This window comes from Panicum virgatum, chromosome 1N, assembly GCF_016808335.1.
Source record: "Panicum virgatum strain AP13 chromosome 1N, P.virgatum_v5, whole genome shotgun sequence".
NCBI classification, from domain to species: Eukaryota; Viridiplantae; Streptophyta; class Magnoliopsida; order Poales; family Poaceae; genus Panicum; species Panicum virgatum.
Window position 1 is genome coordinate 65001650 of NC_053145.1, and position 23298 is coordinate 65024947.

Sequence of the window (23298 nt, forward strand, 5' to 3'; positions counted from 1 at the left end):
TGCTTCGGCCCAGTTCATCCATTGCGGCCCAGCTGCGCAGCCAGCCGGTCCCTCACACACATCCGTGATCCATCATCGCTCGTCCGCTGCGGAGGGTGGGCCTCCCTCTTCCCCGAAACCCTACGCTACAGCGGGAGAGGGAGTGACCCCCCCCCCCCCCCGTCCGTCCGCCGCCCCCGCCCCGGCCGTCCCGCGCGCCCCCCCCCCTCCGTCCGTCCGCCGCCGCCGCCATGGCGCTCCGCCGCATCACCCCCCGGAGGAGACCCCTCCTCCCTGTCCCCCGTGCCTTCTTCTCCTCGAACCCGCCCTTCCCTCCGCCCCCGCCGCCAGCCAACGACCCTGACCCCAACGCCGCCCACTCCCCCTCCTCTCCGCACCAAAACCCCGGCGCTCCGCGGGACTCGGCGTTCTCACTCTTCCAGGACATCAAAGAGCGCCTCCGCTTATCGCCCACGGCGCCATCTCCGCGTCGGATCCCCATGAACTCGCCCCGCCCCAACTCCGCGCCTCAAAAGTCGCTCGAAGATGTCCGCCGGTCCCTCAAGGAGCTCAGACCCCCCTCCTCCACCCCCAGAGGAGACCCCTCTTTCATGGATTTGCTCAAGAACCCGACTCCCAATGATGGGCAAGCGTTTCCGGGCTTCCGTTCCATCCAAGAGAGCCTCAAGCGCTCCTCGCCGCCGCCGCAGAGGCAGTCTCGCTGGCCGACGCCGTTTATGCCCCAATCGTCGCACAACATCTTCAACAAGGAGCGAGAGGGAAACGTCAAGGAAGACGACAAGGATTCTGGCACTACGCTTACGAGGCCCTACAGCTACGAGGAGCTTGGGAAAAGGCTAGGGGAACTGCGGTCAGCTGGGGCGGTCAAGGACGGTAAGGAGTGGTTTTCGCTCGAGGAGCTGCAGGGGCGGATCGCCAAGCTTGTGGAGTTGGAGAAGCAAGAGAACCGGCTTGGTGGGCAGTATGCTGATATCCGGAAGAGCATCTTCACGAGTATAGCCAATCAAGCTAAACCGGCTCAGCCATTTCCCATCCAAACAATATTGGGCCTTGGAGCGCAGTTGACACCGGACTATACGAGACTGCCTCCGCAGGCGGAATTAGTCGAGAGGGTGAGATTGGCCTTTGCTTTCCCATCCCTTTTCTTTTCCTGCTCATTAAAGGATTCAATAGCTTGTTTTGGTCATAGGATGTGATCAACTGCTGCTAATGTATGCTGTTTTCTTCAGTATTTCCATCCAGACCATATGTCATCTGAAGAGAAGATGAAGCTGGAGCTCCAAAGGGTGAGGGACGAGTTCAAGATGTCTGAGAATGACTGTGGTTCTGCACGAGTTCAAAGTAAATAGTTTATCCTTTCCTTCTTGAGTCATTTTCAAAGTGATGTCTTTCTACTTGTGAAAGATCCAGCCACAATTGTGCGAAAATAAGAATACATCACACTATTTTATTCTTAACTAGTGCATTTTCATTGTTTTCATACATTTTTTCTTTGTGAGGTTGCATATTACATCTTGAAATTTGCTGTGTAACATATTGATGCTATGAAATTGATTTATAGTGTTAGATTGGCTTGATTGGTTATTTATTTGATTCTTAGATCTGAAGCAAGCTTGCACATATATTCCTGTAACTGAACATCTTTGGGCTTTGTACATCCATTGTTCTTGGCCTTCTTGATCACTGGTTTGCCTTGTTCTTTGTGAGGTTGCATAATAGATGCTGCAATCTGACTGGTAAGGTGCTATCAAGTCGATTTGTATTGTTAGTATGGCTTGATTTGTTATTTATTTGATGCTTAGATCTGAATGAAGCTTGTATTCGTATTCCTGGAAGTAAACACCTTTCAGTCCCTTGTTCTCGACTTTCTTAGTCATTGGAAAATACCTTCACTTTAGCATTTTATTTCTTTATTTTTTTTCTACATGATGTCTCTTAGCGGATCTGATGTATGTATAAAAATGTTATGCATTATATGCCTTTTGGCTTTTTCTCCCTCTTGTATATAGATTTTTCATGTTACTGATATATCCGTATTTTTGTTTCCAGTTGCCCAGTTGACTCTGAAAATCAAGCATCTGTCAGCTGTTCTACACAAGAAGGTATGCACAACCTTAGGTTCCCTTCTGATGTATTTGAGCTGGTTATCTGCAACTTCTTTAGGTGATGCTTATGGAGTTGTTTAATCCTTTTTTTTATAAGTAGTTGTTTGATCTTGATTCAAAGAAGTAATTTGTGACATTTGCTATCACACAGGATAAACATTCTAGAAAGGGGCTTCAGGAGATGGTCCAGAGGAGGAAGAAGTATCTCAAATACTTGCGAAGAACCGACTGGGACTCCTACTGCCTTGTTCTGTCAAAGCTGGGGCTTCGTGATGTGCCTGAGTACAAAGCTCCCGACTACAAGAGCAAGTCCACCACCAAGGCCAAATCTAAGAAGAGCAAGAGCAAGAAGAGGAAGAGAAAGATGAAGGCATAGAAGTGATGAACAAATATGCCCTTTTTGGCCTTGAATTGCATGGGCAGAAAATCAATGGAAAAGACGCTCATGCCCGAGATGGCTCGATCCAGTCTTGCAATGTTGTATTTTTCAAGCCGTTTGTAATAACCATTTTCTTTAGGTGCCAAGGTTTTTCCTTGTGTCTGCTAGGACCTGCAGCCCCCTGTAACAACTGATTTCTTGTTAGAGTTCTCCCGCTCAATTTGCTGAGAAGGGATGGAACAGACCCGATACCATTACGGCATCATGCCAGCATCAGTATGATTGCGTGTGATGTAATTTTGCGAGGATTCTTCTACACGAACGAATAAACAATATTGCAAATTATATATATACGCATGAATCGCGCACTGTTTTCTATCTAAATTCCGTCAAACAAGTGTTTTCTTCATGGGCCGTGAAGGCCGGGAGACCAGAATTCAGAAAGAAGGGATCGGACCCGAGTACCCGACGACACGACCCTCCTCTCCTCGGCGGCTCGGCTCGCTCACCCGCAAGGCCGCAACCAGTGAAAACCTCCAACCCCGAACCCCTCCGCCGCCGCCGCCGCCGCCGCGGTGGTCAAGGAGCGGCAAGGGGACGCGAGCGCGATCTATTTCCTCGGTCGCGGCCCCAGATCTCGCGTCGCTGCTGCCCGCTTGCTTCTCCTCCATGGAGGCGAGCTCCTCGTCCTCTGCGGCCGCCGCGCCGTCGCTACCGCCGCCCCACTTCATACCCACCTCCAGCGACCCAGGCGTATGGGCTGACGCCTCGCCGCTCCTCGCCGCCGCGTGCCGTGGTAAAACTCGAGGCTGAGCTTTCCCGCTCTTTGTAGTGTGAAACGTACTAGTCTGTCTTGTTTGGAGCCCAGGCGAGTATATGCATAAGTGCGTTGGATCGTGCGTATAGATCTCGGTATATGTGGATGCTGGTGAGGATGAGTTCTCATTGTGCTTCCGAGCAATTCGAGATGCTTTGTCAGCAGCGTGTGCTCGAGCGCCGGTCAATTTTAACCTGGGGAGAAAACAAGCATACTGGGTTTGATTGAACTGTGATATGAAATAGGTTACCCTTGCAGTCGGATCCATGCACTGACAATAGGGATATTCTGTAGAATGGATTGTCTAGGTCCTAAGATTTTGTATCCTGTGGATGGTTTTATGCTGTATTTTAAATGCTAGTTTCAAACATCTACCCATTTAGGGATGGTGTCTGAGTGATCTGCAGTGGGACAACTTTATTGGTTTTATGCTATATATATTTTAAATGCTAGTTTCAAACATCTATCTGTTTAGGGGTGGCTTGTGAGTGATCTGTTGTTGAAATACCTGAGAATTGAGAACACGCAGTTTTGTGTCTCAAGAGTTAGATTCGCTCAATTCATGAACGCGAACCTGTAATCAACCTTTTTTCTTATAAGGAAACCTTAAGGAACGGTGCAGGATTATGAGCTTTGAAGTATTCCTTTTAGGTTGAGAAGTTCTTTCAGCTACCTTAGGTTATTCCTTGAGGATGCTGCATTGCAAGAGAGCTATTGAGAAGCAAGGTTGATGCCCCCTCTTTCCTTGTGTGCTTATATGCCTTGGAGGCAATATCTGAGGATTATTTCTGTAGCTAAGTGCAGTATAGCCTATAGGTTGCGATCAGGTAGGAATGGAATACTGTTCAAGTTTTGGGGTGGAAGGGCTCTTGTGCACTCCCCTGCCTGGTTGGCTCCGCCCCTGTTTTGGAATGAACCAGGGGCTGGGTTTGTTGGGGTTGGGACCGTCTCCCTGCAATCTATGAGGAGTCTGAGGACTCACATTTATCAACCAAGTTAATCTAAATGAGATTCACTGACCCTCCATTATGTACCCTTTACCACATGGCGCTTTTGTGAATTTTGTTTCAGAGGTAATCTTATATTTATAAATATAAATACATCATTTGCATTATTAAAAATATATTAAAAATATATTTCACCGGTGGCCTTATGATCAACATGCATGGAAAAGGTAATGAAGTTGTTAAGTGTTAAACATGAATGGAAATCTATGTTTGTTTTCTAATTGTACTGTTTTGTATAATTCCGCACTTTTTTTCCTATTCCTAAAAACCAATAAGTTAGTGAAAATCTGAAGTTGTTATTGTTTGCATTTTCATGCATATAGAGTAAGTCTAGGGCTGCCTGTTGCAAAAGTTCGCTGTAGGCTGTTGATCCTTGACTCCGTCGTACAGATGGACCTTACAGCTGATGGTTGAACCTGTGCTGAGATAAGCTACTAATTTTTCTTTTATTTGTTTTTTCTCTCCTACTGACTACTAATGCTTATAGATCTCCAGGATGGGGAACTTGTACATGGGGAGAACTTTAGTCTGTTTGCAGCAATGTCTGCATTGGAAGTAAGTGCACAGCACATCCCCTGCTATTTGATTGTGTTTTGTCTCTCTCTCACAATTGTTAACAGTGAGTGTTGAGGCTCATAATGCTCTTGATTCTACCGAACTGTTGTTGTGCATTCAGTTAGCACTATGATTTAGCAATTGTTTGATCTTTTCCTTGGAGGCGGAGTATTTTCTAGGTCGTGCTAGTTTGTTTTCTTGACTATCACACAAAACTACTACGAGTGCTTGTAGATCTGGATGTGCGCATGCTTATGAGAAGCAATCTTTTGACATGCAAATGTTTTAGTTTTAGATTGGCAAATTTGTCAAGGCTTTTTATACAGATTGTTTCTTCACTTCTTCTCACTGATCTCAGTTTCATTGAAAACCATGAGGCACAACATTCACTACATACTCTGCCATCGAAGTCATTCACGGGCTTGTAGCTAGGTAAATTCAAAACATTATATGGATCAAAAGGGTAGGCCTATTTATGAAACCTCTAGGAACATTAGTGAATGCATCAGAGCACATTCTTTTTCACAATTACCAAGGCAAACATTATACTGGTGAGGCCCATTGAGTGGGGTGTTCAATCAATTTATTTGTATCGTTTGTTTCATTTAATCTATTGCTTGATTGTTCTCAGTATCTACTCTGTCCTGATAGATAATGGATCCAAAAATGGATTCTGGAATAGAGAGAAGTGGATATAACTCCATTGAAGAGGCTATTGAAGATGGTGTTGCCCCAGTCCCTCTTAGCTTGGACAGGACACTTGATGTTCAACGCTCTATTGATGTCATGGATCATCTTTTCTCATGTGAGGTACTTAAGTCCTATCATGCCTGTAATATGTGGAACCTTTTCAATTGGTCTAAACATCATATTTGATTTCTTTATTTTTCAGGCAACATGGCACAAGGGGCATACTCTGGCTCAGACCGTATTTACATGTATCTACCTTATGAGAATGGAGAGAACTTCATCACATGCTGTACTAAATAGCTTTTGCAGGACTTTGCGCGCTACTTGTAATGCCATCATTTCTGTGGTTTCTACTGCTCGAACTCATGAGGTAATGTTGGTTGGAACTTGGATGCTATCTTTCACCTTTTCCCTGGTCCGTTTGTAGTTAATCCGCAGCTTGTCTAGAATCTGGATTCTGGAAATTTGTTGGTTCTTGACAGAGTTTATGCTTATAGGGTCAATTTTTCCCCTTTTGTTGTCATGCTTATTGACTATGTCCATGAAGTCCTTTCTTGCTCAGATCTGTCATGTTGCTGGATTTGTTTGGATCCGAAGACTATAGACAAGCAACATGACCCCCCCCCCCCACCCCCAAGTCGCTTTAGTGTTCTCCATGCAAATGAAAACATATCTAGCGGTTCTGTTTTAAGATTTATGTATTTTAGCCTTTAGGATAGCAAACCAGTTAGTGGCATCTTGGTAGATAGCTTATAACTGATGTAGAGTATGCTAATGTAGGGAGTCTCTGATAACATTCCTGACTAAAACTCCTCCATTTCTGGCTGCTTTGGTAGCAAAAATGATTATCGGGATATTTGATGCTCTAGTAATGCGCAGATCACAAACTAATTCATATGCCATATATATGAGCATTATTTTTTATTACTGTTTGACATTAAATGCCATCTTTTCATGTAGTTGTGACTCCATGTCTCAACTTGTTACATAAATTCTTCTTCATGTATTTGTAGGAAGAGGATCTCTTCACTATGTCTTTTGGGCTGCCTTTGAGAGATGAACAGGATGATAAATGCTTGTCGATTCTTAACTCAGTTGAAGAGACAATATCTCGTCAATTGCGTGCATGTAAAGCCCAAGCATTGTCTAAGAAAAAAACTCTAGAAGGTACTAGTATTAAGTTTATGTTAAGTAAAACCTTCTTCCTGTTTTTCTCGATTTATTATTGTTATCATGAGCTTCATTAGTATTGTTGAAACTGCTCCAATTTGAAATAGTTGGTGTGTATTTAGTTTCCTGCTGCAAAAAGTTAACTGTTGTCAATTATTGAAGATAAAAAATTATATGTGTCTTATATTAGCTCAACCGGCTGTTTAATTTTGAAATTGTGTTAACTGCTGATTAATTTGCATCAAATTATTACTTGCGTGTCTGCAAAGTTGCTGAACTCTCAGCTAAGCCCTTCACTTTAAAGAACTTGTAGCCCAGTCTTTAAACTGTTTGGCATAAAAATACTAAAGAAGAAAAGAAAATGATTCCAGGAAGCTTACGTTGAGAATAGGAATCTAAGTAATTTTATTATTACTGTGACTTGCTTAATATACTTTGATTTGATCTTATGAAGGTTATATATATTAATGGAAAAAACACATTCTCCTGTTTCATAAAAATAAGAAGGTTCTTGATGTTGTGTTATTGACTAGGGAAATCTGGTTGTTGCAGATCTTGAATCCCTGCAGGATAAACCTGATCTGGAAGAGGATTACTGCAGATCTCTGTTATGCAGATTACGTTTTCGTAAGGTCTTAACCTTATTTCTTGTTCACTTCTGCTCTAAAATGGTTCAGCGAATTGTCTAATTGTATCTGAAAGCAGATTGTTTATCTATGTTTGTCTTCTATTATTGTGATAATATATTAATTCGGAACAAAACAAGGTTGATTCCAATGTAGTGCTGTTCATTTTTTAGAGAAATAACATGGGAAGATGAAATGAAGAAAAAGAAGTGATTGTTTATTATGCTTGCGATTGCTTTGTGCATTTATGTGTGTTTGTACTACTTTAAAGGCTGAACATTAGAGGAACCCTTGCAACCAAAGAATACACTACGATATTGTATAACTAATGTTCAGAGGTCAGCTATAGTAGTATAGTTACACATTGCCCTTTCGGTTCTAGGTACTCCCTCCGTCCCAAAAACAAGTCATCGTAGGAATTCTAGGACAAATTAACAAGAAGGTAAAATAACCATGTTTTGCCCCTATTTGTTACCCATATTTGGTACTAATTGATTCTTGCATGCACATGCACTTTCTAAATAGGGTAAGATGACTTGTTTTTTGGGGCAAATCTTGAATCCTAGAATAACTTGTTTTTTGGGACGGAGGGAGTAATATTTCCGACAAAACTGCATAGAAGTTTTTTTCTTTCTTTGGTTTCTTAATGCCTTCATCACTTTTTTTTGGTTTTATAGCATTTCTACCATGTTGTTATGTGCATGAGGAAACCTCATGGAAGAGGATTGGAGTTGGCCCGAAAGCATGTTGCTTCATGCTTGAATGAACTTAGTTTGACGCTCAAGTCTCAGGAGTTTCTCAAGTCCCAATCCAACATTATGTTACAAGCTGATGAAAACTGCACCACTGCATCAGGCTGTCAACCAGTTGGCTTTGATGTTAGCTTAAACAGCAGACTTTTGAGTCCCGCACCACCACGCGCTGTTAAAGTACTTAGCTGGAGCAATGTAAGTACGAATCATGCTTTGATTACGCCTTTCTATATTTTGCTGGATTGCTTCCTGATACTCTTTCGCAGCTTCCTATGTAATGTTCTAACCACAATGTTTCAGGCAATCAGGTACTTTGAGAAGCTTCTGCATGATCTTGATGTCATTTGTGCTTTGTCACTCGATCCTGTGCTTGAGAATGTGCTTCACTTTACTGTACAGTTCCAAAAGTCTGTACCAGATTTGGTTCCTAGAGCATTTCTTCAGGTGGGTCGTACTTACATGCTTCACGGGCCATCAGCGCTACAGTATTTGTCATAGAGTGTGCTATCTTGCGATTTAATGTTTAGATAACTGTTTGCAACTTGCACTGTTACCGTGTCATCTCACAGATAAAAGTCTTGTGCCATAACCAAACTGTTATGCCTGTCTGATGCTATGTTATGTTTAGGAAAGGGCAGGAGGATTGTCTTTTGTATATTCAGGCAAAATTTAGTATCCCAATAGAGCATTCTGTTCTCTTGTGGAAACACAATTTGTTTCATCCTACACAACATGCAATCTCTGTATTCCTTTACTATATAGCTCATGCGATGCTTCTTTCTTGCCTTTACGATGAATTAATGACCAAAAAATGACCCTGAAGCAGACTTTGTTGGTCCAAGATGGCAAGCTTTATGGGCAAAACTTGTTTTCTGATGTGATTTCAAGGGCGTTACCATTACCCGACATTATAGGCGATAAGGAATTTCAGATGAATGAGTTTGTAGTGCAGCTAGGTCAGGTCAGACACATTCCTCTTTCTCCTTTTACTTCGTAATGCACTTTCTGATTGGTGGCCATTTATCTTGCGCCTGTATTTATCCAGAATTTTCTTCGATCGCTTTTATTGATGTTCTTGTAGTTGGTTGTCAACTTGCTCAAAATTCTCTGTACAAACACTGCATGGCAACGGCGCAAGCTTGGAAAGAGTTTGCAGGATTGGAGTACTGTTTCCATACAGGTCTGTGAAATCATGCTGTTTTCTTATTTCTTTCTTCTTCTTCTGCTCGAATTAGTAGATTTTCAGGTATTTTCAATGCTTTAATGTTGGCACAAAGACCATGCCATCTACAGTAAATTAAATTAGTTTTCCCATAACCGAGCTGAGAAATCTCAATCGGCTAAATGAACTCTCTTAATAGGATAAATTGGCCTTGCCAGTGGTTTAAGATATTTTTTTTCGAATAATGAAAAAGGTACCTTGCTAGACCCAAGAATGGCAAGGTGTAGACACGGAGTTTGGTAACCGATTCATGAACACAGGCAATGTGTTCTTGTGGACTAGCAACTTTGGTTCCTTGTTTCGGGATGTGAATACGATTTGATAAGAAGCAAACTTGTTTTCTCATGATCCATTCTTGTGATAACTTGCTCATATCTTGTTCTGTAAAATTATTGATGTGTAACTACACTAGGCATTCTAGGTTGTGGCATACCTGCTATGTATGATATCTCTTCTGCATATTTTTCAGCTAGTTTTAGGGGTAGTTGCAATACTCACTGTTTGAGACTGAGCATTCCTTGATTACTGACAGCTTAGTACTTCCTCATAGGGGTGCAAATCAACCCTCTTTAGTTCAAAATTTTGTACTAATTTTCCAAAATGAGATCTGATTTTGGAGAAGCAGTACAAAATTTTGAACTAAAGGGTTGGAGGTGCACCTAAGGGTCACTAATTGACACCTCTACTTCCTCATGGTAGGCTGTAGCATTTGCATTTTTAATGCCTCGTGCTTATACATGTTGCAGTTGGAGCTTGCATTGCAAAGAGAGTTCGGTGAAACTAGAAATGTCTTGCACCATGAGGTATACCTTATTTCATGTTCTTGCTGTCATAATTATCACTTTGTCATAAATTTCACATGGTTCAACATGTTCTTTTATGCCAGCAGAATATGTGCATGAGAGTATCGAAGCAACTTCTTATTTGGACTCAGGAACATGCGTACTGGGTTGCTTCTCGGTTTCTTACATTGGGTTTCGAACTTGACCTATATTCTCCTGGCGAATACTGTATGGTGTACTGGTACATGTATGTGGTGTTCACAAAGCTAATAGAAAAGATGCAGTTACGAGTCCTTGCTAGTAACGAAACCTGTAAGTTTTGACGTCACTTGTGAATTATCCTGCTCTCATATTAGACATGGTATAGGGTGATGGTCTATGAACTTCTAAACCTAGTGTAGTTGCTGATACATAGCATTTGGGGTGACTTGCAGTGCTAATGTGTTATTGTTTTATGTTAACAGTGTTTAAGAATTTGATTTGAGAAGAGATAAAGTGAATTTGAGAAATAGGAAAACAAAAGGAAAAATGAACTGCGAAATCTGCACAATCCAGTTCTATCTCAGATGCTCATTTTGATAGGTACACTGGCATGATTGCCATGCAGCAGACCATGCTGCTTAGCTGTTTGAAAATGGTGGTTCCATATGCTGAATGATTTATTTGAGTTAAATCACAGCTGAATGGGAAATAAAGGAGAACATTACCTGAACCACAGTAAACAAATAATAATGCTGTAGTGGCTGTTTGGTTGTCTATATAATTACTATTAGCATTGTATTTATTAAGAAGGGAACATATCAGGTGTAAACCAACCTTTTTGTGCAAACTCTAATCTAAGCCACCGGATCAACATGGGGGGGGGGGGGGGCAGAGGGAGTGGAAGGGGGGATTTGCAAAAGTGTGATTACCCAATCCAAGGGTGGGTGGTTATTGTAAAATTACTCAATCCCCCCATGCCCCTTGGATGTTGATCCAGTGGCTTAGATTGGAGTTTGCACGGACAGGTTAGTTTGCACCTGATATGTTACCTATTAAGAAACATTGGTTTTATCTCTTGCACCATTTAAATGGAACACCGTGCCATTTTCACTAATACATGTTAGCTTGTCGTTACTAAAATCTGTTTTAACTTAGCACACATTGTCAAATGTTCAGCACGAAGAAAAGGGAAAAAGAAGAGAGATCATTCAAAGGACTCGTCACGGGATATGACATTTTCATCTTGTTTATTGCTTCAATGCTATGTTTTGCTGTCAGAAGGACTCTCGATGGTACGTATGAAAAAAATACTGTCACTAAAAAAGTCATATCGGTACAATGCATACGTTTGTACACTGTTCCTCTTTTCAACTGAACAACCCTATTTTCTTATTGCTAATGCAGATGCTAGCTGTCCTCAGAAACGAAAGTAGGTCATTCCAATTACCAAGTATCTTTAACACTGAACAAGAGGTGTGGTGGATTTAGTGCTGTGAGTTCTAACATCCTTCTAAATATGGATTAAACTGGTCTGACATGTGCCCAATCATTCTTCCCAGAGATTCATGCAGCATTTTGATCTTCTTCAGAAAGCTCGAGTGCCTGAGCACATTTCCTACTACAGCTTTAAGGAATCATCTTCTCGGGCAGGCATAACGGTGTGTGTTTAGCACTGAAATCTTTTTACCAGGTCTCTCTTTTGCTTATTTTGACTTACCCTCGATGTCTCTTTGGTCAGGATCTGGTGAAATACAATTTCTTCAAGGAAATTCAGAAGATCACCCCCTCCCTAAGGGGTAGCTTTGCAAGTGAACCAGAAAAGCTTGTGGAGCTCCGGCGGATAGAGCAGGTGGCTGAGCACAACAGGATAGCCCTAAACATTATCAACCAAGTTGGACCAGGCGATCCATCTCTGAGGGTCTCGTTTGAGTTTACACACCACCCTCACTTTGCAGTGGCAATTGTGAAGCGATCATGATTCAAGTTTGGCCTAGACGATTTATGTTTTACACAACCTCTCAGTCTTGATAGTGATAGCGAAAAATTCGCTCCCCAACATTCTTCATATTGCTAGCATGTTCGTTGGTACACAAGAGCACAATGCTTTAGGCTGTACACCGTGTAACAATTTTGTAGACAAAGACAAGAAAGAATCAGAAGCCAGGAAAAGGCCCTCGCCCCTGGCCTTATTTTGTATGAAAGTTTTGATAAATTCAGTTGATTGTACAGATTTTGTGTAATTGGGGTGATATTTTGTGACTGGAAAACCTAGTTCAATGGAAGTTTTTACTTGTGCAGTGATACTACTATACTGGCATGTCCGGTTCAACATTTTTCTCTTTGCAATAACACGTGAACCGTTGGATCGTGACGCGGATGGCCATCCAAGGACTAGTGCCCTACTAGTTAGTACTCCCTGAAGCCCTGAGCTGTGAGCTCTGCCGTTTCCTCCGGCCCCGTATCCTCGTCCTCCACCGGCGTCTCCTCCCGCATCGTGGCGTCGGCTTGTTCCATTGATTAGGATGTTAGGAATTGAGTTTCACAGCCTCGAAAATGCTCAATTCAGAGCCTAGCTCTTCTAGACAGTTGACTCCGATAGTAACGCGCCAGTACGTACGTGTATAGTCCGGTGGCCATGTAGTACATGATGTACAACTCGTCTATTTTGCGGCACACGAATCTTGACCACTATTGACGATGCCTGATGATTTTTTAGGCTCCCATCAATTACTTTGAATTTAAAGCTTTAACTTCCACACGGAAAGATTTCTTCTACAGATATGCACAGTAAAATCCATGACAAACATTGGCCCGTTTGACAGAGCTTCGGCTCTTCCAAAAACAGCTCCGGCTCTGGCTCCTCAGATGGAGCGGCTTCTCTGGTGGAGTTGGAGCCGTTTTAGAAAATGTTTGGCAAAACAGCTTCACTTGTTAGATTGATGTGTAAGCCGCGTGAAGCCACGATTTCATGGCTTCACCTTGCCTGTGTAAGCCGCCGACGGCTTCAGAACCGGCTTCACACGTGAAGCCGGTCCTGAAACAAACGTTTGGGAGGGCTTCACGTGAAGCCGCTCGTGAAACCCTCCCAAGAGCCGTGCCAAACGGGGCCATAGTCGACCCAACCACAATTTGGGTATCCCATCCCCATGTCCATGTGGCCTTGATAAGGAGCGGTTGGTAGCGTATATATAGTAATGAATTTCTGCAGAAGAGGAGTTTGACGCCACCAAACTTTGACGAGTTGCACGAGACCGTTTGCTTGATCACGTGACTACGTTGAACGGGACTGGGCTTCCAAGTTCCCATGCACTATAAATAAACTAGCATATATATAGTATATTATATCTATAAACAATGTCAGCTTGTAAACACCGTAAAATGGTCAATTCTTCCAGAAAAGATGAAATAAAACTCCACAAATAAAAAAGACGTGAGCTGCAGGTCAGTAATTCACCTTTATCACACATAAAGCTACGCTAACCGATCAAATTAGACACCTGAACTGATAAATTAGTAGTACTATGCTTGTGCTTGCAATTGGCCAAAGCCTGAACTCAAGAACTTTAGAGCAAAGTGACAGAACAGGGAGGAAGCGAAGGAAAAAGGCAACGGAGACAGCAGCGGTATCTGAGAATGAGAAGCAATGCGAAAGTCAGAGGCTGGTAAGCGGCGGCCGACGTGCGGGAACACGTGTGCTAATGTCACTCACCACGCGGCCACGAGCAACGACTCTGCCTCTGTCCTTCTGCTTCGGCTCCCCTCCTCGCCAGCTCTCTTTCAGACACGGCTCGCTCTCGCCGCCGCCTTCCTCCGTCCTTCCCCGTCCAGACTACGTAGCAGGCAAGAAGAAGGACCCAGCCGGTTCGTGCCTCCTTGCGGCTGCTTCTGGATTCCCCTGCAGTCTCGGACCCCGGCCCAGCGACCTCCTCCCCGGCCCCGCCGCCGATCAAGTCCAGGCCTTTTTCTTCCGCCAGGTAAGGTTTGATCCTCCTGCGGTGTGGGCAATGGGTGTTCTTCTCCCAATTCGTTTTCTGTTAAGAAGCAGCCTGCTGCGAGATTCTATTTTCATCCCTCTCAACAGGCCGCTTTCCTCGACATAAAATCTGGTTCCCTTTGTTGATGGTGGGAAGTGAATACTCTCTGGCTCGTTGTAGCCCAAGCTTGGGGTTCGCGAATGGTTCATTCATGATGTCTCAGTTGACCCCGTTTATCTGAAAACTCAGTGCCTTGACGCATTCCCCGTTCATTTCTGTTTTTGGTGAAATTTCGGTGTTTCTGAAAACCAATTAGTATTCCTGAATCCTGATAACTGATGAAGCAAGAAGCTATAGAGTCCGTACCAACTCCAACGATCGTCGCAGCTTTTTGGGGGGCGTTTGTTTCGTCGGTTGGTAATCTGCCGCCGCACCTCAGTTTGATTTCTTTTCTCGCTGCCTGCCGTTTTTTAGGATGTTGTTGGAGGTGCGTTTTTCTGCTACTAGATGTTACGTTGTTGCTTGGGTCCGCGAATTTTGGGGGTGGGGATTTGCTTCCTCCTATTTAGCGCTTTCTCCTCGGTAGTTTACTGGTTTTCCGGGTTTCAAAATTCGAACGCGGCCTCGTCGTGATCTTCTAGGTGTGGCAGCGGATGCTTCTATGCTCGTTTGCCAAGATTGTCTTTTGAAAGCTCTTGTCTTGGTGAGACTGCTTCGGTTTTATCAGCCCAAAAATTGGTGCTATCCTTCAGTTGTCCATCTATCTCTATTACAAGCAATCAATCAGTGTTAGATTGATCGGAATTCTTCTTCTACAGTAACACAATTTTAGGATAGGCAAGGATTTAGGATCTGTATTTCCATTCTGATTAAACAGCATAGCCTTTTCAGACTTTAATTACGTTTTTTTTTGCAATTTCGCACTGATTATCGTCGCCACTTTCCTGTTCACAACTAAGTAATGACCGATACATCACTCTTGGCTCTTCTTTGTAGGTCAATCAGCCCAACTAGGAAACACCGATCTGTGTCAGGGAGTATGGCTGGGGGTGGCACAGGCATCAGGAAGTACGTCGGGGCTCTCAAGGACACCACAACAGTTAGCATAGCAAAAGTGAACAGTGATTATAAGGTAACGATGATCGAAAATTTTAAGGTCCATATTCGGGTCCTCTCATCGTTGCAGCAATGGTATTAAACTGCTCTTGTCTTGCTATGCTCCCCCTTGTAACAGGAGCTGGATATTGCTATTGTGAAGGCCACAAACCATGTTGAGCGTCCAGCAAAGGAGAAGTACATAAGAGGTGATCATTCATATGCTTCTGACCTGTCAATTTTCACCCTATTTCTTGCTCACACGTTCTGGTTGCAGATCTTTTTTACCATCTTTCTCCTGGAAGGCCTCGTGCAGATGTAGCCTACTGCATCCGTGCCCTTGGTAGACGTCTTTCAAAGACACGCAACTGGGCGGTATGTCTACTCTACTGTGGATCTCCTGATGTCCATGTATTACTTACTATTACTAGTCTTGGAATGCTCCTCTTCAAGTTTAGCGGATAGAATTTAGCCTATATAATCTTCTCCATGTGTCAAAAAGCTAGGAAGTGAATTCTCCATTGTTATTAACATTTGGAGTGCAATGCCTAATTTCCTATTCTTTCAGAGAATATCTGGAACTATGCGTATTGAAGTAACATGCATTGACATTGTGTAAACTAGTTCTCCATAACGACCTTCTTTTTTCCTCTCAAGATATGTCCCAGATAATGAAAGTGTTCCTTCTAACTATGGATCTGTCCTGTTCCCAATAGTCGTTCTTGGAAAGGATTGAGTGTTTTTTCTTTTTCTCATCCAGCACTGCTTAACCTTCATTTCAGGAAACAAATGCTTAGCTTTTCATGATCCTGGGGAGTGATATTTATATACTTTGCTTGCCTCTGATTATAAGATTCTTTAGGGTAATGTAGAAAGTAGAAGCAACATGGTAATGGTACTTAACTTCTTTGTTTGCATTTTGTCTGACAGGTTGCTCTGAAGACATTAGTTGTCATACACCGTGCTCTTCGGGAAGTAGATCCTACTTTCCGTGACGAGTTTATAAGTTATGGAAGAACTAGCTCCCATATGCTCCATCTGTCCTACTTTAAGGATGATTCTAGTGCAGAAGGTAACCAAGTTAGCTGCTAACCTCAGCCAGATGCTGGAACTAGTATTCAAAGTTTCAAACTAGCAGAGCTTACTGTAACTATTGGTTATTATGCAGCCTGGGATTACTCTGCATGGGTGCGCAATTATGCTTTATATTTGGAGGAGAGAGTCGAATCATTCCGTGTACTGAAGTATGACATTGAAAAGGATCCATCGGTAGGCAATCTAATCTATTTAGTCTAGTTTGTAGCATTTGCTCCCCCAAACTTATTTGCAGTTTAGGTTCTAATATGTATGTTCCATTTATCATTTTAGAGCTCTGCAACTAATCTTTTGATGGATCCAAGTCTTCAGATTGTCTAAAATCTAAACATCTTATAGGCTGCATTGTTGAGTTCTTAACTAGTACATTACTGAGTAAAAAGATTTGGTCTGTACTAAAGCATCATGAGGGGCTTCTTGAACATTTTATTTATGGAAACTCTTGTATCCACAGAGAACTCGGGATCTTGATACAATTGGATTGCTCGAACAGTTACCAGCATTACAGCAGCTTCTTTTTCGTCTACTTGATTGCCAGGTAAATTAATTGTTGCTATCCTCTGTGGAAACGCACCAGTTTCTGTGTTTCAGATTTGCCATTGACTTTTAAAAGGTGCCTTGCTGACTTTTTCTTTTCTTTTATTTTTTAGCCACAAGGGTCATCATCTTATAACATCATAATTCAGCATGCACTATCAATGGTGAGGATTTCAGGTAATCTGTACTAGTTATCTTAGCATTCCTTGACCTTGTGTTTATCTGTTACTGGTAGGTTGCTCTAGAGAGTGTTAGGATCCAAACAGCCATCAATGATGCAATACTCAATCTTGTTGACAAGGTGAGGATTGCTAGCTTGCTGTTCATCAGTTTTTTTTTTTTGCGTGTGATTCTGTTTATTTTACTGAGCTAATTTACATGCTGCGCACAATTCAGTTTTTTGAGATGCAAAGAGATGATGCTATAAGGGCCCTTGACATGTATAAAAGAGCGATTAGCCAGGTAAATCTGATTTATTTTCTGCTTTTGGTTGATCCATTAAACTTTTTCCATTAGTTGGTCATTGATATTTAACTCTTGCTCTCTTAAAAGTTACAACATCAGAAATCATATGGTTAGTGGCTGAGAAATTTTATTTACTTCTGTACAGGCAGAACAACTTTCAGAATTTTATGAAGTGTGTAAAAGTATACATATTGGGCGTGGTGAGAGATTCCTTAAAATTGAAAAGGTTTGGCTGCCATTCTAATGATCATCCGTATGTATTTTATTGTCATATATTCTATGGGGAGCAGCTTATTGATAATCTATTGGTACCCGTACCACCAAAACGTACAGCCACCTGCATCGTTCTTGGCAACTATGGAGGAGTATGTGAGCAATGCTCCCCTTGCTTCAATGGTTCAGAGAAATCAGGTTTGGATTTTGGAAGTACTAAAAGTTTGTGATATTTGTTTCAGTACAATAGCTGTTTGTTTCCTGGGGTCTTTGTTATCTGCTACTATGTATAATAAGCAAGCTGTTTCCGGTTACTCTAGAGAAGTTACTTTTAACAGCATTTTGATGGTCTCTTTTATGCCCATTTGTTTGTTTTTCTAGGCTGTACTAGCTATAGAATACAACAGAAAATTGGAAGCTGAAGAACCATCAATGCCACCGCCTCCAGCTCCAGCTTCAGAACCTGTACCTGAGCCAGTTAAAGAAGTCCCTCCCGCGGCTGAACCAACAGATCTGCTGGTAATTTTCCATGCTACTACACTAGTCAGGCACCAGCCATTAGCCAATCATGCGTCCTAAAACTCCTCATTGTCTTGGCAGGGAATGAATGAATCAACCCCTGACACATCTGAAATAGATCAAAAGAATGCTTCAGCATTGGCAATTGTTCCACAAGGTACATAATCATATATCCTGCAGATGAAATCTCATTGTTTGCCATCCTAAGTAAAATTATGTCCTAAAATGCAATTCACTGAGCGCTTTTCTGCAGCAGATAATGCGCCTAAAGCACCTACTCCTACCGGTACTGAAAGCGTGGCCACCAGCTGGGAGCTGGCGCTAGTCACTGCACCCAGTGCAAATGAAACTGCTGTTACTTCAAGCAAATTGGTACATAAGTTTAGATAATCCATACCTGATTGCCTTATTCGGTCCCTCTGCAGCCATACTGACTGTACTTGCTACAGGCTGGTGGACTGGACCTGCTTACACTTGACAGTCTATACAATGAGGCGCACCGTCAAGCACAGCAGGCACAGCAGAATGCGAGCCAGAACCCTTGGGAGACCGTTCCAGCATCAGGTCCAATGATGCAGCAACCGATGTACGACCCGTTCTACGCCTCCAACTCCATTGCCGCAGCCCGCAACGTGCAGATGGTGGCGATGGCGCAGCAACAGCATGCCTTCATGCTCCAGCAGGAGCAGCAGCGGCAGATGATGATGGTGATGGCACAGCAGCAGCAAGCCTCTTCGAATCCGTTCGCCGACCCGTATATGCACCCTGGTGCAGGGATGCAGCTCCATGCCAGAAACGCATACACTGGAACTGGTATGATGTAGGGCGCCACAGAACATACTACTCTGTTTTTGGCACCTTTGGTTCCTTTCCTTCCCATTGTAAGAATGACAATATGAGCACAGCCATAGAAGAATTTTTTGCTTCTTTCTGGCTGTTCATGAGCAAGAAGGTCGATGTACACCTGGGAACTGAACTACTGAAGGACTAGTATCCTTGCAAAATTTAGTACGAGAAACACAGTCATTTTCTGATGTGAATATAAAAGGCTTTGTTAACGAGTTGATTGGGTACCCACTTTGCACAATCAGATCGGAATTCTCTCTGAAAAGACCATGGCACAGCCAGAGTGAAATTTGTTGCCTCACTTGTTGGAACCGCCATGCAATCCACATGAAAAACTGAACCCGAGCAGGGCGAACGCGACTGAGCGCCACCGGCCGCGCGCTGGCGTGCCGGCTGCCTGCCGGTGGCTCTGCTAGTCGGCTGTGGCCGGAGTGAACAAAAACGAATCGTGCACCACACGCACCCATTGGCCCTGGTGCCGTGCCGTACGGCGAGCGGACTCGGGTAGCCGTGCGAGCACCGGTGCCCACCCATCTGCGTGCCGGAGGGAACATGCTTCTCTTTTGACTGGCATGGAACGAACTGGGGCAGGCAATCGGGAAATCAAATACCACCCGAACATTTTTTGTTTTCTGAATGTGAGGCACAGCATCACGGATTCACGGGACGAACAAAATGCAGACCAAACATGTACCATTGTATCCGATCTTTCCCTAAGTAATGCTCCTCCTGCAGCTGTACAAACAAGTTCACGGGCAAGAGGATGTGAGAACTGAAACTAGAAGTCTAGACCACACTGCTGTACTCGTCTTCACTGTTCATCTGGAGAAACCACATGATTGCCACGCCAAAGACCACGAAAGATGACAGCTCCATCGTCAGCGCTCCCCATCCAATGATACCGGCGTGCTTCAGGATCGACGGAATGGCGATGCTCCCCACTATTGATGCTCCCGTCAAGAATTTCGTGAAGTTCACCCAGCTGCAGTGGCCGTACAAGTACACCAATTAAGTTCACCATATATGACGAGAGCTTACCATATATCACAGAGAATTCAGGGGATGCAGTAAGCAGGCAGGCACTACATGTCTACAACTTGCAACACACGTGCAGGCTTCACTTAACAAACAACTTGATTCAAGGCAGCGAACCTCAAATCATTTGCGCACAAGAAACTTTGTTGTTCAGGAAAACAATCCTTTCTAATGGATCATAAGCTTCATTTCAGAATCACTAAATAAAATCCAATATGTTCTATGAGTGCCAGCAAGGCAATGGATACCTCTGGGAACAAAGTTAGTGCCATAAAATCATGGTGGCAAGTGTAAGAACAAATCAGCAACCAGGGACCGTTACTCTGTAAGCGAAGATGACTTACCCATCTCCCCCATTAGACATCATCGAGGAAGTATCAGAGCCCAGGAAGAATATGAGGGGCATTGGTAGGATAAGATACATCAGAACTGCACAAATTGCCAAAGGTTATTTGGAGTTTCCCTAGAAAGAATTATCAAGAAATGAGCGTAGTGTGCCAGTGCCACAAAATTTCCTAACCTGTTAGCATTGGCCACCAGTTGTTATAGAGAGCACAAGCCTGAATGAGCAAAAAGTAGAGAGTTTTGTGTGAAGTGGAAAAGAAAATGAACCGATGCTGAGATAATAGAGTTAGATGCTTACCAAGATCTGCAACACAATTCCACCAGAGACCAATATGGCAAGAAGGGCAAGCCTTCCACTGTGCAAACATGTTCTCATACTACGTGATAGTGCCATTTTCCCTTTGCTGTTGTTCACTTCAGTTCTCCTTTAATGTGAAGACAGGCAAAGCTCTTGCTTGTTCTCGAAGAAAGTCTCAGCTACAAATTCTGGGATGATAAAAGGCTAGATGAGCAATACTGCAATACTTTACCAGGAAGCAACTGGCAGAAACAAAAATGAGTCATAACCAGCAAATTGCTAGAATATCTCATATTTTATTTCCACTAAACTTTAAGTGGTCAAATGGAACGCTCACAAGGAGGATAGCCTTGAATTAAACTTTTAAGTAGAGATGCAAAAAATCTAAAAACTTTCTCCAACTAAGGAGTTAAGGTGGAAAGTGAAAAGAAGTCAGAAAGGGGAAACCAACAAACTATGACCTACAGTGACTCGAACCATGTGATTTGTCATACTCATAGGTAACATTCAATCCCGGACAATGATAAACTAATCCCTTCAAAATCCCAGGATTCCTCTCTCAGCTGACCTTTCAAAGTAAATCAGTGTACTTAACATTAACTAATGAATTAGCTGTGTCAGAGTTTACAGTTGCAACACAACAATGTCCTGCAAAAATCTCAAATGAATGTGGAAAGCAACTGTGCCAAGATAAAGGAAAACACAACCATGTTTTCATTGTTATACCAACATCAACATATGCCATTTCTTATGACCTGACAAAATATACCATCCGGCATGAGGGAACCCTCGAATCCTTTTTGGACATGAAATTGATCGCGCTGAAGAAGCACATGCCTAGCAGGACCCAACCAGAAACATGGATATGAATTAGTTCTCCACTAAACAGCAACGAAATCTGTTACTTAAGTGATGACCGGGAGATGCGGATCAGCAGAGGTACCAGACAGCTAGCCTGCGTACCAGGTCACCTGATCGGAATTCCTGCGCAATCCAATCCGGAGTAAAGTGATTTTTTTTTTTAGAAAAGAGAGTAAAGTGGTTTCTTCCCTCAGGCTGGGTTCTACTGCCAGAGATCCAAACACAGGCCACGAAATTGTTGGGGAATCTAATGGTACATACTGGCGAATCGAACATACTAAACACTACCCAGCAGCTCTCACCGATCGAGCCGCCAAATCATGCGGAAGGGAGGGAAGGAGCAGAAGGGTGCGTACTCTGGATGCGGGCGGCAGAGGCACCGCAGGAGACGCGCGCCGCCACCGCGTGGGGAGAGCCGGGATGAGGCCGCGGCGGAGAAGGGCCACCACGCCCAGGCTGCTGGCCTGCTGCGGTGGCCGAGCTGCGTGTGATTTCGTTTCAGGGGAGATGGAGCAGGGAGGGTGTGGGGGTGATGTGGACGGCCGGCCCACCAAGTGCTAGATGATGGTTTAGCTGCGTGCTGTGAGAGGCAAAACCATATGATGGCTGTGTAATCATCACTAGTTTAATTGCTCAGTTCCTATTCCTAATTCCTAATCCAAGGTGTAAACATTCTGGCGTCTTCAGTATCTCCACCTGCTTTGTTTGGTTTTTTTGGTTGATTGATGAAGGTTTGACCCCCTGTTGCTTTGGTGAATTTTTTTTTTGAAAGAAGAAACTTTGCTTTTCTTGAAAGCAAATAAGGTTCGGTACAAGGATGTCAAGGAAAACGCTCGGAGCACCACGATGTCTAAAACAGTCGCGCTACTTGGTGAGAAGTTGCGCAGCCACGTCTTCAACTTCTCTCCTAGAGTTGCTATTTCCTTTTGACGCTCCCATCAAAGGTCGACATTGAAAGGATCGTGGCCTAAGAAGGGAGATGAATTGAAACTTTTTCGATTTCTAACTATCCTTAACCTACCTCTAATGTTGCCCAAGTCTATAGTTTAAAGACCTAATATCTAGAGCACACTAGCATAATGATTCTACATAGGTAAACACACTAACAAAGCCATTTTCCTAGAAGGATCAAACTATCATGCAAAGGCTAGTCCAAAAGAAGTAAACTATCAAGAATAAGTCCTAGTCTTAAACAAACAAGTAAAGAGCAAGTAACTGAAAACACTTAAGTAAATTGTTTGAATGTAAAAGAGAATGGATAAGAGACAACCGGATTTTTTCCCGTGGTATCGGGGAGTTGACACTCCCTCTAATCCACTTTGGAGCACCCACAAAGAGTTAAGCTCCCTTGCATCACGAAGAGCAAGTGATCAATAAGAATACCCATTCTCCATCTCCGGAACGGCGGGCTTCAAACCGTGTACAACTTCTTCTTGGGGCTCCCACAAACTCCAAGAGCTCACCAAGAGTCTCCGATCACCAAGACCGTCTAGGTGTCGTCAAACACTAAGAGTAACAAGTCCTAAGAATTCACTTGACCATCACTAAGTCAGCCCTAAAGCTCTAGCACACTTGCACTCTTCCAAGGATTGAATTTCTTGATAAATTTGTTGATCTCAAGTGTTTGGATGTCTTCTCTCAGCACATGGGTGGCCTCAGGTGTTCAAGGGTTCAAAAAGGCAGCTCAAGAGACCCGAGGTACCCCCTTATATAGACTAGAGATCACCTAGTTGCCATTGCCAACTTTTCAGAAAAAGTTAGTACACGTCGGATAATCCGACCATACCTTGACAAGGGCGTCGGATCATCCGACCCCACTACCTTTTCCAGTTTAGCCGTTATAATTTAAACTTCCTGCTGATGTCATTTATCCGATCTGTTTGTTCGACCAATGCTTGAATAATGCGTCGGATCATCCGGTCCAACAG

At 43.3% G+C, this 23298-nt stretch overlaps 4 protein-coding genes across 12 annotated transcripts; 3 read left to right on the top strand and 1 right to left on the bottom strand.

The window, feature by feature from the left end:
* Positions 1-203: 203 nt before the first annotated feature.
* Positions 204-2835, top strand: LOC120657519. Of its 3 annotated transcripts, none has more exons than XR_005668221.1 (5): positions 204-1112; positions 1230-1341; positions 1601-1736; positions 2050-2102; positions 2257-2418. XR_005668221.1 is itself a non-coding variant. In XM_039935842.1 (5 exons), the coding sequence occupies exons 1-5, from the start codon at positions 231-233 to the stop codon at positions 2479-2481; spliced, it is 1218 nt and encodes a 405-aa protein (XP_039791776.1). In that variant the 5' UTR covers positions 204-230; the 3' UTR covers positions 2482-2835. The 3 variants fall into 3 exon arrangements, 2 of the variants coding, with proteins under 2 accessions (XP_039791776.1, XP_039791775.1); XM_039935842.1 differs by lacking the exon at positions 1601-1736 and having other exon boundaries at positions 204-350; positions 405-1112; positions 2257-2835; XM_039935841.1 differs by lacking the exon at positions 1601-1736 and having other exon boundaries at positions 2257-2835.
* Positions 2836-2941: 106 nt separating this feature from the next.
* Positions 2942-12390, top strand: LOC120657517 (N-alpha-acetyltransferase 35, NatC auxiliary subunit-like). Of its 4 annotated transcripts, none has more exons than XM_039935835.1 (16): positions 2942-3280; positions 4796-4863; positions 5515-5673; positions 5756-5923; positions 6567-6720; positions 7276-7355; positions 8027-8296; positions 8402-8545; positions 8928-9062; positions 9183-9281; positions 10070-10126; positions 10210-10417; positions 11264-11379; positions 11492-11560; positions 11647-11745; positions 11826-12390. In XM_039935835.1, the coding sequence occupies exons 1-16, from the start codon at positions 3154-3156 to the stop codon at positions 12063-12065; spliced, it is 2193 nt and encodes a 730-aa protein (XP_039791769.1). In that variant the 5' UTR covers positions 2942-3153; the 3' UTR covers positions 12066-12390. The 4 variants fall into 4 exon arrangements, with proteins under 4 accessions (XP_039791769.1, XP_039791772.1, XP_039791770.1 ...); XM_039935838.1 differs by having other exon boundaries at positions 5515-5668; XM_039935836.1 differs by having other exon boundaries at positions 2943-3280; positions 10213-10417; positions 11826-12369.
* A 1424-nt stretch (positions 12391-13814) lies between these two features.
* Positions 13815-19056, top strand: LOC120657518 (putative clathrin assembly protein At5g35200). Of its 2 annotated transcripts, none has more exons than XM_039935839.1 (16): positions 13815-14061; positions 15058-15193; positions 15296-15365; positions 15434-15531; positions 16087-16228; positions 16325-16425; positions 16706-16789; positions 16902-16952; positions 17024-17089; positions 17185-17250; positions 17399-17479; positions 17587-17664; positions 17848-17985; positions 18067-18142; positions 18239-18357; positions 18435-19043. In XM_039935839.1, the coding sequence occupies exons 2-16, from the start codon at positions 15101-15103 to the stop codon at positions 18807-18809; spliced, it is 1638 nt and encodes a 545-aa protein (XP_039791773.1). In that variant the 5' UTR covers positions 13815-14061; positions 15058-15100; the 3' UTR covers positions 18810-19043. The 2 variants fall into 2 exon arrangements, with proteins under 2 accessions (XP_039791773.1, XP_039791774.1); XM_039935840.1 differs by having other exon boundaries at positions 13817-14061; positions 18242-18357; positions 18435-19056.
* Positions 17677-21947, bottom strand: LOC120657521 (vacuolar protein sorting-associated protein 55 homolog). 3 transcript variants are annotated; one of them, XR_005668222.1, is made up of 6 exons: positions 21727-21947; positions 20510-20697; positions 20387-20426; positions 20211-20295; positions 18383-19813; positions 17677-18094 (listed from the first exon to the last, which is right to left on the bottom strand). XR_005668222.1 is itself a non-coding variant. In XM_039935843.1 (5 exons), exons 2-5 carry the CDS (start codon positions 20603-20605, stop codon positions 19618-19620), a joined length of 417 nt encoding a protein of 138 aa, XP_039791777.1. In that variant the 5' UTR covers positions 20606-20697; positions 21727-21946; the 3' UTR covers positions 19415-19617. The 3 variants fall into 3 exon arrangements, 2 of the variants coding, with proteins under 2 accessions (XP_039791777.1, XP_039791778.1); XM_039935843.1 differs by lacking the exon at positions 17677-18094 and having other exon boundaries at positions 19415-19813; positions 21727-21946; XM_039935844.1 differs by lacking the exons at positions 17677-18094; positions 21727-21947 and adding an exon at positions 21265-21336 and having other exon boundaries at positions 19415-19813.
* Positions 21948-23298: the final 1351 nt, after the last annotated feature.

What these genes read in the sequence shown, in the direction of transcription:
- LOC120657519 (XM_039935841.1), top strand. Translation starts at nt 231, where the DNA reads ATGGCGCTCCGCCGCATCACCCCCCGGAGGAGACCCCTCCTCCCTGTC. An exon ending in TGGTTCTGCACGAGTTCAAA is followed by an intron (nt 1,342 to 2,049) that starts GTAAATAGTTTA and finishes TTTTGTTTCCAG; the next exon opens with TTGCCCAGTTGACTCTGAAA. An exon ending in CAGCTGTTCTACACAAGAAG is followed by an intron (nt 2,103 to 2,256) that starts GTATGCACAACC and finishes GCTATCACACAG; the next exon opens with GATAAACATTCTAGAAAGGG.
- LOC120657521 (XM_039935843.1), bottom strand. Translation starts at nt 20,605, where the DNA reads ATGGCACTATCACGTAGTATGAGAACATGTTTGCACAGTGGAAGGCTT. An exon ending in CTGGTGGCCAATGCTAACAG is followed by an intron (nt 20,296 to 20,386) that starts GTTAGGAAATTT and finishes CAATTTGTGCAG; the next exon opens with TTCTGATGTATCTTATCCTA. An exon ending in ATGTCTAATGGGGGAGATGG is followed by an intron (nt 19,814 to 20,210) that starts GTAAGTCATCTT and finishes CGGCCACTGCAG; the next exon opens with CTGGGTGAACTTCACGAAAT.
- LOC120657517 (XM_039935835.1), top strand. Translation starts at nt 3,154, where the DNA reads ATGGAGGCGAGCTCCTCGTCCTCTGCGGCCGCCGCGCCGTCGCTACCG. An exon ending in GCAGATTACGTTTTCGTAAG is followed by an intron (nt 7,356 to 8,026) that starts GTCTTAACCTTA and finishes TTGGTTTTATAG; the next exon opens with CATTTCTACCATGTTGTTAT. An exon ending in TCTTTAACACTGAACAAGAG is followed by an intron (nt 11,561 to 11,646) that starts GTGTGGTGGATT and finishes CATTCTTCCCAG; the next exon opens with AGATTCATGCAGCATTTTGA.
- LOC120657518 (XM_039935839.1), top strand. Translation starts at nt 15,101, where the DNA reads ATGGCTGGGGGTGGCACAGGCATCAGGAAGTACGTCGGGGCTCTCAAG. An exon ending in AAAGGAGAAGTACATAAGAG is followed by an intron (nt 15,366 to 15,433) that starts GTGATCATTCAT and finishes TTCTGGTTGCAG; the next exon opens with ATCTTTTTTACCATCTTTCT. An exon ending in CTGAACCAACAGATCTGCTG is followed by an intron (nt 17,986 to 18,066) that starts GTAATTTTCCAT and finishes TTGTCTTGGCAG; the next exon opens with GGAATGAATGAATCAACCCC.